The sequence below is a fragment of the Physella acuta genome, unplaced genomic scaffold, assembly GCF_028476545.2.
Source record: "Physella acuta isolate Inbredline_101_S28 unplaced genomic scaffold, ASM2847654v3 ptg001298l, whole genome shotgun sequence".
Lineage (NCBI taxonomy): Eukaryota > Metazoa > Mollusca > Gastropoda > Physidae > Physella > Physella acuta.
Window position 1 is genome coordinate 144,710 of NW_026732813.1, and position 14,538 is coordinate 159,247.

Genomic DNA, 14,538 nt, shown 5'->3' on the forward strand with positions numbered 1-14,538 from the left:
CACCACTAGCCACTAATGTAACATTTTAAAAAATAACAGCACAGACAAAAAATTATTCTATTATCTAATAGCTAAAAGTAAACCAGTGGCATGAATGAAACAAATCAAACAATAAGACAACAATACAGATGTGTTTACTAACAAATAAAATTTCTCATTCCACTCTGGGTTGAGATCTTGAGGCACTGTCTTGGTTCTCTTTTTGACTTTTCCCACTTGAACTGTCACATAAGGATCACTTGTACCAGTCTTATCCTTGCCAGTCAACCCCTGGGCCGAAATCACTGTCATTATAACATTGAAATGATGAGCAAAAACTCACGTTCAATCAGTAAAAACAACACACATTTATTTCAATATGTAGAGGAATTTATATTTATTCAAGGTTTCATCTTAATTACAATCATAATTAATCATTTAATTTGTGTATGGAAAGTAGATTAAATTATGTGTTAACAGAGGACTTTAAAAAATCGTATTAAAATATGTAAAATAAGTTTTGCATAACAGATGCTAATCAGCCTTGATGCCTTTTATCAGCTTACACAAGGAGATTATCAACACCTTGTTCAAGTTGGGTTGTATTTATTAATATTTTTTTTTGTTAAAAAAGTTAAAGTTGAGGGTCAAAAATTAAAACCTGAGAGATGAAATGAACTCAAGTTTGAAGATATCCAGTTTCATGAAAACAAGTTTTATAAAAAAAGGCAACTACACTAAATCCCAGTGCGTATTTGAACAACATGTTATTAACTTAAGCAAAAAGCAAATGCAACACATATTACATTACATGAACAACAACAACCAATATAAAGAATGAGAAAAAGAAAATATTTTTTTTAGAAAACATTGAATTTCAGAAGAAACCAAGTCCTTTCATTCTGCTCTATCTGAAATGGAGCTTTATAAAAAACCTAACTTTGTAAAAAAAATTGTGGTAGTTCTTTGTTCAACATGTATTGTTACAATGTTACACTATTATATGTTGTTTCAGTTTGATGGTAAATTTAATCACTTAATCAATATTCTTGTTTTGAAACTTAAATTTAATTTTTATAAACAAATTTTCAAAGTACTTTTAAACATAAACAGTAATTGTTTGTTTTTGGCATAAAACATAACCTAACGGTAATGAAAATTGAAAAAAATAATCAAAGCAACAAAAAACACCAAATACATCTCATGCAGGGTTATAACCGATGAGGTGTGAGCGAGACTAAAGATAGAAAAGTAAAGCATGCTTGTTAGAAGGATCTAAAATACCTTGGATACAGATGCGAGCTGACCACTTGGAGGTGCCATCAAGCACCATCTGCTGAGCAGCCTTCAAGTGACCATGGTGGGACATGGTGTCCACCCCAAAGACCCGTCTGCCAAGAGCACAAACAACATATACCATGTAACAACATACAGAGGTAACAGGGGGTGAAACTACAACATATACCATGTAACAACATACAGAGGTAACAGAAGGTGAAACTACAACATATAGAGGTAACAGTGGGTGAAACAACAACATACAGAGGTAACAGTGGGTGAAACTACAACATATACCATGTAACAACATACAGAGGTAACAGTAGGTGAAACTACAACATACAGAGGTAACAGTAGGTGAAACTACAACATATAGAGGTAACAGTGGGTGAAACTACGACACATACCATGTCACATAACAGAGAGGTAACAATAGGTAAAACAAAGACACCACAAGTCCACTGTATCTTAGGTCTAACAGAGCTGGCTGACTCTAACAGTGACATATGGTCTTAAGCAAAGAAACATCAAGCTACATGCTCTTTAGAGTTGGATCAGAAAAACATTTCTATTTTTTAAAGTCTAAAAATTTTATTTAAAACTTGTGTTGTTAAAAAATACAAACTGTTAAAACACTATTACCTTGATAATTTTATATTCTAAATATTAGTTTTCTATTTAAAAATCACTTTTTGATTTATTAAATAATTTTGCAATGCAAAGATAAAATTTTGCAGTCCATTTGATTCATAAGCAATTTTTTATCAATTATTCAGTGTTTCAAGAGATAGATTTAATTCTGACTTGCTAAACCAAATGTGTTATAAATTATTTCCAAATTAGTCAAAATATATTAGGTTTCTATAAACATAGACATAAGGTACATTTATTTGCAATATTGAATGTTCAAACATAAAATGTGTTTCTATTTTGTTATTTCTGAGCTTAGGCTAAAAATGTATAATTAAGGAATGGGTAAATTAATCAACATTTTATGTTATGTTATGTAAAAGTTTTCATTGCACTATTTGGCTTGTTATATTTCATATTTATTTACAGCTTAATTCAAATAAATAAAGTATGCTTTAAAAGATTTTAAAAAAGATTTAATTTGTTGATAAAAAAAACTACCCATAATTTGAATTGGTGCTAAGTCTTATTGCCACAATGAAACCCCAAAATTTCAGTGCATTTTCAAAGTAATTGCTCAAAATTCTACAAGCTGAAGATGAAATGTAACTGGTTAACAAATCTTCTACCACCTCATGATAATAACAAAGTAAAAAGAAATGGTGTATAAAACTGATGGATTTATTTGTTAGTGCTTTTAATGAATAAAAAAAAATTATTAAAATATGAAAGAACTCTCCAGTGTCAGAAAATAAAAGATGTAGTTGCTAGTGTATATATTAAAAAAAAAAGAAGTATCACTCTCCAATGACTGGAAGTACAACCTGATATGACAGTACAGGACCTGTCAAGTGAGAAATGTTTCAACCTTCTTAGTCTGAAAGACACATTGTCTCTAAAGTATTCCAACAGAAAACACAGAAAGAAGCAAGGATAGCAAATGGGATATATCTTAAATAACTAATAAGCATACACACATACTGTATATATATATATATATATATATATATATATATATATATATATATATATATATATATATATATATATATATTACAGAATTCAATATGTAATATTATAGTGAGATTAAATCGGGTGACACAGGGAAAACATCCAATAGTAAATAATACGCATAAAGACAATATTGAACATTGAAGTTGAACAGTGGCAGTGCTGGTAGAATGCTTTTTGCATAGGGTGTGGTCCTGTAGGCTCACCAGTTATGGCTATTTTAGCTGACCATTTGGATGTGCCGTCCAGTACACTTTGTTTGACAGCTTTCATGTGACCGGAATGTGATTTTTTATCTACTCCAAAAACTTGTCTGGGCAGCAGGAATGTTCACACAAAAACAGGTTAGCAGCTAAAGACTTTTATCACAGAACATTCAAGACAAACCTTGCTATCTCTTTAATGATTGGTATATTTATTTTAATTAATTTTTTTTAAATTTAAAATTTGCACTTGTTTTAACTTTTCTTTAACTTTATAAATAATTTGTAAAAAAGCAGCAATTTTGAAAAAAAAAAACAACCCTAAAAGACAACCAACTTGTAAGTAAAAACAGCTTATTATAATATTTTTGAAAGCTAAATTCCTTCGCTGACTTGTATTTTTTTTATTAGAACGTCATGTTATTTTAAATTAGGCTAAGAAATCAACAGCTGAAGATGTAGGCATCATTTAACTAGATAATATTTTTCAAAAATTAAACTGACCCATTCATAAAATTTAACATAACCACATTACACAACAAGTTAATTATAATGCTTACCTAATCATTTCAAATATTTCTGGCTTATTTTTCTCCCGTATTTTCATGCGTTCTTTCATAGCCATAATAATGTTGTGCGCTTTATCATCAGCACCATGCTTTGAGCTTTTCTCTGCGGCTCCTACAAAAAGCCATTCACATTTATATTAGTTAAATATGTCTATCACTATAATACTGTGGGGCACTTATTGCAGAGGCGTAGTGACCCTTCCCGGCGCCCGGGGACAAACTTTCGATTTGCACCCCCCCGCTCGAACTATCGATTTGCACCCCCGTCAAACTTTTCATTTGCACCCCCCCCCCCCTCAAACTTTCGATTTGCACCCCCTCAAACTTTCATTTTGGCGCCCTCCCCCTTAGTCCGGCAACCGGGGACATAAGTCCCCCCCCCCCCCCGGCTAGGCCTCTGCACTTATGTAAATAATATTCAACACTGTAATCTTCAAAATGAAAACAAAATACTACCATGATAAAATGTAAGTATGAATTTTAATATTAAAAAAAGGCAGAGTTTTAAAGTAAAATAAAATTAGTAGAACTTACTTTGTAAACAATCAGCATTGAGTAAGTCTTTACATTTCTCGTGACATTTGACCCCACACTCTGTACACCGCACCCCCTGCCGAGCTAAGCCCCATAAAAGACCTTCACACTCAAAACAGTATGTTGGTGATGTGGCTGACCACACCACAAAGTTGTGTGGAGTTGTGGATGAGATGGGGTAGATGAGGGCTTGTAATGTTTTCTTGTAGACATGCATTTTCTAGAGAAATAGATGCAATTATAGTGACAGCCCATGTTGAAAAGTCTCTGTTGTTTTTTTAAAAAAGGCATTGTCAATTACTTTTAGTCATTGCAGATATTGTTTCTACACAAAGTGTATAACTAATTACCTCTACAGCTCTAAAAGGACATTTCTTTGGGGTCTTTTAAAAAATTTTTTTTTTATTTCTAATACTCTGATTGGAAAGAATATTATTTTCAGCCAAATACAAAACAAAATTTTTTAAAGTTATATATATATATATATATATATATATATATATATATATATATATATATATATATATATATATATATTAGCAAATAAAAAATGCTATGATGTATATTCTAGTCTTGTATTGTTACCCTTTCTAACCTGGGTGTCTAAGAGCAGATGAAGTAGATTTCATCTGTTTCTGTGACCTCACCATATAAAGGGGTAATGTGGTCAGCACTATGCTCAAGAGCTTTGCTTTTCATAATGTGAATCAGGTGCCCAAAGAGAGCTGGATGGACTCAAATACATAACTCCAGATAGCCATGTGCTCTACCACAGAGTCCCATTCTTACTTATACACTTAGTTAAAATAAACCACCATTAAAAAAATTGGAAACATCTCTGCTGATAATTACACCACATTTAAGAAGAATTCAAGTTCCAGAAGGTGCGTATCTGGCAACCTACCAATTCCTCATCATTTAAAGACTGTCTTGCCACCATGGCAGATGAGACGCCAGCATTTCTTTTAGCTGCTAAACTCTGCAACAAACATGTAAAATTTTTGTATTGAATAGAACAGACAAAAACTTAATAATTTAATACTATCATTGATATAAATATGGACATCCAAATAAAATAAAATCAATGAAAAAATGGCCATTGAGGTGTTATTGATTTTCCTGTGAAAAAAAAATCTTTTGGAGTGATAACAAAGCTAAATTAATGCAATAAGAAGTTATTCTTTTAGATAGCAAACTTTTCTTTTATTTAACATTTAAGTGAAATCATTTTCACCAAATAATAGAAAGTCAATAGAAGAGGGAGCATGGTAATAATCTGTTTTAATTGGCTTATTAAAAGGGGGTGGGGAAATTTTTGTATGTAGCTGAGCTTAAGACAACACACAAGTAAACAGAAAAACAATCTAGAGAAAAAAAAAACATGCTAAGAAAAACAGAACTAGAAAGTTTGAAAAAATAAAACAGACACGAGAGTAACAGGTCCAAAATAGAAAGAGAGTGACTAGATAAAGCTCAACTAATGGATGAGCCCCAGGCAATTTGTCTAATAGCCAGGGGCCAGTCTTTGATAAATAGGGGGATAAAAGAACATTTCTCTTTAACATACTGTATTTCATGAAAGAAGCTTTCTCAAATCTACTATCTGTTAAGGAAACATATATATTTCAAACAGATAAAAGAAGTATATATTTTGTAATTGTTAAAAAAATATAATTCTATATTCTTCAATAATGTTATGCAACCTTTTTGTTGATGGTATAAGAGTTACTAGATAAAAATGTTCTTATAGTAAAATCTTTGCGAAGTAAAAAATAAGTTTTAATACAAATCATTACAAATTTTGTTCTAAGATTTAAAACAAGATACTTAAGTTTTTCTTTTCCCGCTGCATATTTTAAAAGAAATTTATCCCCTTGTATAAATTACAATTTTTATTTACTTTGCCAAGAAAGTAACAATTAAAAAAAAAATCCAAACACACTTTATTATTTATTGTCTTTGATCAGTGAATTAATTTAAATAAAAATCTTTCAGATGGCATGTAATTAGTGTAATGAATGAAGACAACAATCATACACAGATGGAGCCAGCAACAAAGGTTAGAAAAATCAGACAACATTTATCATGGGAACTCAACACACTTGTGACAATCATTATAAATCAAGCACTAATTAAGTATGGCAATCAAGAAGTCATTCTTCTAGTGGGCTAGCATCAGTACAATGTTTAGATCTACACACTATACCTGATATTATGTTTACTAATTAAGTTAGCAATCAAGAAGTCATTCTTCTAGTGAGCTAGTAACAGTACAATGTTTAGATCTACACACTGTACCTGATATCATGTCTACTAATTAAGTTAGCAATCAAGAAGTCATTCTTCTAGTGTGCTAGCAACAGTACAATGTTTAGATCTAAACACTGTACCTGATATCATGTCTACTAATTGAGTTAGCAATCAAGAAGTCATTCTTCTAGTGGGCTAGCAACAGTAGAATGTTTAGATCTACACACTGTACCTGATATCATGTCTACTAATTGAGTTAGCAATCAAGAAGTCATTCTTCTAGTGGGCTAGCAACAGTAGAATGTTTAGATCTACACACTGTACCTGATATCATGTCTACTAATTGAGTTAGCAATCAAGAAGTCATTCTTCTAGTGGGCTAGCAACAGTACAATGTTTAGATCTACACACTGTACCTGATATCATGTCTACTGAAACTATCATGTTTCTATCAAATAAATTAGTCTATAAGGAATAATAGGAGCTTTATCAACAACTATAACATACATTTGCTTTACCATCAACTTTCTATTGAGTAAAGAGTGAATGGGATGTTTATGAAGAAACTGCTTAGATCTACTGACAACAGCTAAAAATCTACACACTTTACTTAATCTGGCTTTCATTTAAGTAACAAGGCTCTGAAAATTGTATAATTTAAATCACTAAAATTAGTTATTTTCTTATAGAGATCTACACATGCTGTGAAAAATGTTAATTTTCAAAGAAATGTTAGCGCAAATACTAACTCTACACTAAAAAATCAACTTTAAAAAATAATGAGAAATGTATTCCCAGATAGCTTAGTTTTAACATTAAAGCTACTTCACATTACATATTAAAATAAATAGTGGGCATTTCATTTTACTACAGTAGGCCTATATAACATCAGCCTCAACATTCATTTAGAAAATAAAACTCAATTTGAGAAAAATCAGATTTTCCTTGTCAACCTTTCCTTAAATAGAAAACAAATAGAGAAAGGCATGCATATCCATCATTACACCTACGCAGAATTATCTTTTTTTTTCCCAAGTTGAGAAACTAGGTTTATTTGCTTTATTTCCAGCGTGTGCCTGTGTTATTTCCTTTTTAAACTTTTACACCAGTAACAAGTGCAATAACAGGCCTACAAAGGAACATCTTCAGGGTGAGGCTAATTTCTGGGAAACAATTTATGGCACGTTAAATTTGTTTTTTTAAACTTGCTCATGCCAAAGTTGTCAAAACACCCACTGGTGGGATACAGAGATTTAGGTCTAGCTCTGGTAAAAAATGTACGAAAAAAACAACAATTAGCCCTAGCTACAAGCAACGCCGGAAGTCACGTAATGCTTCAAGAAATGTCTGACGTAATGAAAGATGGAGGAGACAACACCTTTCGCCCACATTTTTGGTGGGAAGCATCATTATTAGTTTCCCAATTCCCTGGTAACCAGAGTTCTTTCCCTTCTCCATTGAAATAAGGGTCTCAATCATTGTCGTCTGTGTTGTTAACAGTAGTTTGACTAACGCCTTACTCTTCCCGCCCAACCGTTTAAAAATCGTGAGCTGTTTTCGTCAACAACCCTGCTACAGTACAGCATTCGCTAGTTGACTACACTGAATTGTGCAATCTCGAAAAAGAACTTTTATTCTCGAGAACAGGAGAATCAGTTTTCTTCGTTCAATTGAATTAACGCTGCTCACAGAACATGTTCACGGACTTGATAAAATCGACGGTACACTAAAAAGTAAATCACCATAAAGACAACTGGAAGAATCTGATCACGTCCGTCTACAGACGCCACTGTCCTGCATATTAGCCCACTTGGACACTAATTTTTAAGGGCTATAGGCCTGTCTGTGTTCATGCTAATTTGATACATATTATGTTATCTGGTTGCTTTCATTGTGTAAACTGTATAGACCATCACATACCTTTAATAGTTTACATCACTTAAAGCAGAAACGTATAGGCCTTCAATGAAGGTTATTGGAAGACAATACTATAAAGAAAAAAACAACAACAACGCATCAAGCATTACTTCCTTAATGCTTGTTGATATTTTCCTAACTCCCCCTATTCCACACAAGTAAACAATCCTATCTGATTTCTGTCTTGCTGATTCTGCCCCAGGCGCATGCTTTTTAAAATATCCTTTAATCTATCGCCTTGCTACCAAGTTCTTATACAAGCAGAGTTCATTGAGGATTTTTTTAACGCGCTCTCTAAGTTAACACTACACTTGTGGATGAGATTTAACGTGACCATGGGTGTGATTTAACATGACCATGGATGTGATTTAAAATGACCATGGGTGTAATTTAACGTGCATGTATCGGTCAACAGCCTGCACTATAGCGAGTGAGTCGTGTCAAGGATGGGGGAGACAGGGAGACAACTCTATTCCATCTGAACAGATCGTGTTGAGCTAGCCGTACAATACACACGTGTTAAAAATCTATAGGCTATTAGTAACATATTGTTAGGCTTGAACGAGGTATCGATGGACTGTTCTGATTACACTGATGGAGACTGACAGACGCAGTTGTGGGCTTGTGGAAACATCGGGGTTGTTTGATCTACAATACAGGCTCAACTAGATGCACTGTAGAATGTACATTGTCGCTATTTACATGTGATCTATAAGTTTATACAGTGACCTAGACGTTGTCGCTATTTACATGTGATCTTTGTTTGTACAGTGGTCTAGAGTCTAGACATTGTCGCTATTTACATTTGATGTGGGCAGTTTGTACAGTGGTCTAAATATTGTCGCTATTTACATTTGATGTGGGCAGTTTGTACAGTGGTCTAAAGATTGTCGCTATTTACATTTGATGTGGGCAGTTTGTACAGTGGTCTAAAGATTGTCGCTATTTAATCAGATCGGAGTTTAGCAACTTGTAAAGAGTTAAAGAACATTTGTATTCAAGTTTAATTTACAAGTAAATACAACTAAAAACATTTTTTTTGTTGTTGTTAGGAAAGTACATGCGATAACTAGACTAGAAAGTGCAAGTAAGAATTAATTTAGACTACGTGGTTCTTTACGGTAATGGAAGGAAAGCCACGTATACTGTACCAACATTGGTTTTTTTTTGTTACCCAACTAGAGCGGTCACTAAAGTTAATGGAAGAATAAGGCACGTCAGCTGATTGATTTTAATGATCGATTTAATTCAATACTGATAAAATAACCAGGATTCATTTCAACATAACAGGTTTTTATATTTTTTAATATATGCCATCTCTCGTTGAAATGCAATAAAAGATATCTATACGCCTACGTAGACGTATTAGTAATTGAAAAAAACATGAAACTGGCTTTCTAAATGTCATCTCATTAGACGAAGTAAAACTGCTATGAACTGAAAACAGTTACAGCAAATGTCATTATCTATGATGAAGAATACTCCCGAGATGCATTATTATGTCTAACAATTCAGTAAAAAAAACATGCAAAAATGTAATCTAATGTGAAGAAAATAATACGCTAACATCAATTAATTCTTATCACTATCTAAATTCCTAACCCTAGAGAACTAAGCTATTCATAATCTGTGTAAAGAAAATAGTAAAAAAAAAATACATATCGAGCGATAAGGGAGATAATTAAAGGAGATAAATGAAGGAAAAAAACATCGAGAAAGATGGAGACAAGAGCATCACATCTATTAATAGTTACTCATGTTTGATAGGTAGCAAATATACCTTCATCACCTGTGAGAGAAGGGGGCAAAATGGAGACATGTGTTAGGAGCCAATATGAAGCCAATTTAAAGATTAATGTCTGAGGCTAAACCCTATTCAACCTTAACATCCTGGACATCTTTGTTATTTAAAAGTCACTACTAAAACGTTGCACACTTTAAACTTACTGACGGTTATTTTTTAAACCTGTAAAAAAAAACTAGCGTAAATCCATACCAGTAAACTATTGATTCAGGACTATTAACTCACAGTTAGCTAATGATTCACTATTCGAAGCTCACTATTAGTTTATAATTCATGAAAGTTAGTCCAGTTTTAGTATAAAATTCACTAATGTTGGCCCACATTGATGGTTTATTACTGTTAGCCATAGTGTATACATTATTTAAATCACAGCCGTTAACAATAGGACCCCAATACTCTTACAATTTTATTTTCAGTTTCAATGGATATGTTTATACTTTCAAGTAATTTTCCTTAGATCATTTTCCCCAAATTACAAAGTTAATTAACACCAGAAATATTTGAATTTATAAAAATTGTTGATCAATTAAAAATACCGAACGACAAAGTTAGTAGTTAATACTTTTTTACATTATAAAAAAAGCAGGTGAAGTAGAGCATACCCAATCTGAGAACCCTTGACGTGGTTAGGCACCTTAATTCTACAATCGATCTATGACCTAACATTGACAACACAACTTTTAAAACCTTCAAGTATGGTATAGATTTATTGACAGGATATGTTGGCCAGGTCTAAAAATACATTTCCATTTACTCTAATTACAACGTGGTTTCCAATATTGTTACCTTCAAATCTCAAAACTGAATATAAATTTAATGACAAGGCGAGCTAATTAGCTTAATGTCTCATAATATTTAAAATAAACTTAAAATAACTAGAAATCTGTCATTATTACATAGAAAATATTAGTAATTTGGTAACATTATTTTCCCTAAACGGGCTTATTCCACTTGTAGAGGCTATAATACTTATTACGTTACACAAATCATTAGCTATGAATGTGATTTTCTCATGGAACAACCATCTCAATAATAAGGAAAAATAAATACATGTTTTAATGTAAGAATATTATAGTATACATTTATTATATTTATACAAATCTGGGGTTAGTACACTTAAGCATAATGGGGCGATCACTATACAATTAACAACGGCTTTCAAATACATAGAGTAAATAAAACTTGACCATGTATGGGCGTTGGTATATTTAACATAAGGGGACGGGGAACATACTAAATGGTACAACCCACAGCCTTGGAAATCAGATATTGTTTAGAAGGTTAAATAGAAAACTAGCACAGGGTCCAACGAGACGGAATTAAAAAAGTAAAAAAACTGTTTAGTTGGGTTGGTGTATTGATTAAAAGAGAAGTTCAATACTATAGAAATAATTATGTTTGGTTGAAAAATTGAGCAGTTTTACAAAATCGGAATAAGGAAACGAATGGAATCTTTAAGGGAATGAAAAGACGAGCGTGGGACCCTGGGCTAAGGTAGCCAATGAGCTAGCGTTAAGTTGATTAGCCGTGGAGTCAAGTGACGAAACAGACATTGATGGGTTAGAGACAAAAGCCTGAGAGAGGGTATCAAAGCTTACCAAATCACTAACGAGGGGGATGCTCTTCCGTCTGGGCTTGATTTCCGGCATGCTGTCTATACTGGTGTAGAAGGGGTTGTACTGTGGGGGTCTGGAGATAGAAACAGGGAGGTTATCAGGGTTGGGTTCTATAGATCATACCACGGAAAGACTGGTCGGCAGTAACAATGGTTTAAAAAGTTAAATGTAGTGTTGACGAAATACAGCCTAGTATACAATGGTTTTAAAAAGTTAAATGTACTGTTGACGAAATACAGCCTAGTATACAATGGTTTTAAAAAGTTAAATGTACTGTTGACGAAATACAGCCTAGTATACAATGGTTTTAAAAAGTTAAATGTACTGTTGACGAAATACAGCCTAGTATACAATGGTTTTAAAAAGTTAAATGTACTGTTGACGAAATACAGCCTAGTATACAATGGTTTTAAAAAGTTAAATGTACTGTTGACGAAATACAGCCTAGTATACAATGGTTTTAAAAAGTTAAATGTACTGTTGACGAAATACAGCACAGGTAACGTTTTTTCTTCTTCTTTTTTCGTCGTTCTTAATTTTAGTGTTGGAAGGGATTCTCTTCAACACAATTAAGTATACGTATCAACTGGTTATGAGCCAATTAGGCCCTTGACTCCGATTTCAGACTGTTTTTCTATTTTGATTTGCTTCCATATTCTTTTACCGACTCGACCACGCCGATCCCGTAACGGTTTTGAACAGTAAGATGTACTGTTGACGAAATACAGCCTGGTTAACAATGGTTTAAAAAAGTAAGACGTTGACGGTCAACTTACCCGCCATTGACGTGCGACCAGGCCTTGTACCTGTACCCATCAGCGTAGTCTCCCTCCTCACGGCCCATCATTGACCCAGTCTGAAACAAAACAAACAAGTATCTTTGTAATGAGATGTAAGATGTGTAGGGGAGTGATACAATTAGCCTAAAGATCTGCAGTTACTCATCTAGTGTTGAATCTGTAAGTTAGCGAAACAAAAATTACATATTTTACATTGTCCAAAAAATAAATAAAATAAATAAATAAAATAAAAATAAATAAATAAATAAAAGAATCCATACTATTATTTACCCTGGTCTTTTGTAAAGCAGACTAGCTCTTTTTAATATTTCTTTTATTGTATAACATCTTCCTTTTATTTTAATAATCGTAAATCCGATTTTACTTTCTACAAAAAAAAAACGTTAGCCTATCCCTGTTAAGTAAGGTATTGATAGCAGCGTCAGATTTGCTTTCATAAGAATTTGTAAGAATTTTTTTTTTGAGCGCATCATATGAGTATTTATCTCGGAATTTTTATTAAAATGAAATTTTTAAAGTCTTTTAAATATATAAATGTTTTTTATATAAAACTAGCGTACCCTTCCCTGCGCGTTGCTGCGGGCTTACGCAATATTTTAAGAGGATTTCATACATGCGATACCATAGTGTATTTTTTAAAACCCGTGACCTTGTTTTCCAAAAACTGAGTTATTTAAAAGTAAACGATGCCGGTGCAATTTTTCTTGGATCTTATATGTTCAAGTTACCGCCCTGATTGCGACCACCCGTGTGTCAGTGGAGCTCGGGGCGCCAAATCGCAACGATTATAGTAGTCCATCGTATCCATAGTGTATCGCACTCTTTAAAACCAACATAGGTGTCATAGTGTTCACGGGAAAGCCCGGGGCGCCAGATTGCACCCTGTCGGGACGCCGCGCCTCCCAAGTTAAAAAATCCCCCCCCCCCAGAAACCTTCAAAGGAGCAATCTCAATAACTCCCCAAAGTTTGATGGCGATCGGCTGAAAGGTTTAGTAATGTATAAAGGACACACATAACCACAAACTTATTTTCATATATATGTCTATTCACTTAAGTTTTGTGTAACTGTTAAACTTTAAACAGTGCTTCAATGGAAGAGAATGCGTTTGAGTGAAGAGAGTTTTTGTGCGGGATAATGCTCTGTAATGTTTTAATATAAAACACCAGTACGGCCAGAACAAAAGTTACGTTGTTGTCTTGTCAAGAATCAAAGGACTACTAATATTTTTGTGCAAGATTTAATAAATTTTGAACTCTAAGGACCTTAACGCATATATCGAATTTTTATTACAGTTGAGTAGCTTTACAATTGTTGAATAAATGATGACATACTATTCAATTTACCGATCCCTGAGATACACGCTATGGGAAATAACAAACAGAAAAAATGCACACATTTCTACGCATATTGAATATTAAACAATGAAACCTCATAATAACGTAACTGTAGACGAGAAATGTAATACATATGTATGTATTGTTACATTTGGAAAAAAAAAAGCTAAACAAGCACGCATTACATTTTATGTTAAAGTGTCGTGTTTGAATACTCATTTTTAATCTAAGATAATAAGCAGGTTTTGTTAAAAAAAAATTCTTATTATAAAACCTATTTTGGATGTAATTTGGGTTTCAGTATAGTGTATACAACATAACAGCTGGCGTTGAGTCGCCTCGATAGTTATTAATCACAGATGTGAGGGTTATGACTTGCACAGCGGTTTTGGCCACCACTAGATAACAGTAATGAGATCACAACTTACTGGCTTATGTCAGTTCATTTGCTTGATGGGATATGTTATGTGTGGGGTAAATAATCGATAACCAGATTGAATATTAAAAAAAATCAAGTAGGATATGGACAATATCCGACGTTTTGGGTAATATTAATTCAACACGCCAACAAACACGCAAGCTAGAAAGTATATTGGACAGCAGCGTAAACA

The 14,538-nt window shown here is 33.1% G+C and overlaps 1 protein-coding gene across 1 annotated transcript in view; it reads right to left on the reverse strand.

Annotated features, from left to right (window-relative positions):
* The window catches only part of LOC131958194 (protein unc-13 homolog B), a 169,614-nt gene that overhangs the window by 20,108 nt on the left and 134,968 nt on the right, over positions 1 to 14,538 (reverse strand). Inside the window, exons 12-18 of the mRNA XM_059323073.1 lie at positions 12,568 to 12,647; positions 11,774 to 11,864; positions 5,109 to 5,183; positions 4,205 to 4,424; positions 3,662 to 3,782; positions 3,105 to 3,211; positions 143 to 284 (exon numbers count right to left, since the gene is read on the reverse strand). Coding sequence (XP_059179056.1) covers positions 143 to 284; positions 3,105 to 3,211; positions 3,662 to 3,782; positions 4,205 to 4,424; positions 5,109 to 5,183; positions 11,774 to 11,864; positions 12,568 to 12,647 — 836 coding nt within the window. The remainder of the gene's footprint in view (positions 1 to 142; positions 285 to 3,104; positions 3,212 to 3,661; positions 3,783 to 4,204; positions 4,425 to 5,108; positions 5,184 to 11,773; positions 11,865 to 12,567; positions 12,648 to 14,538) is intronic.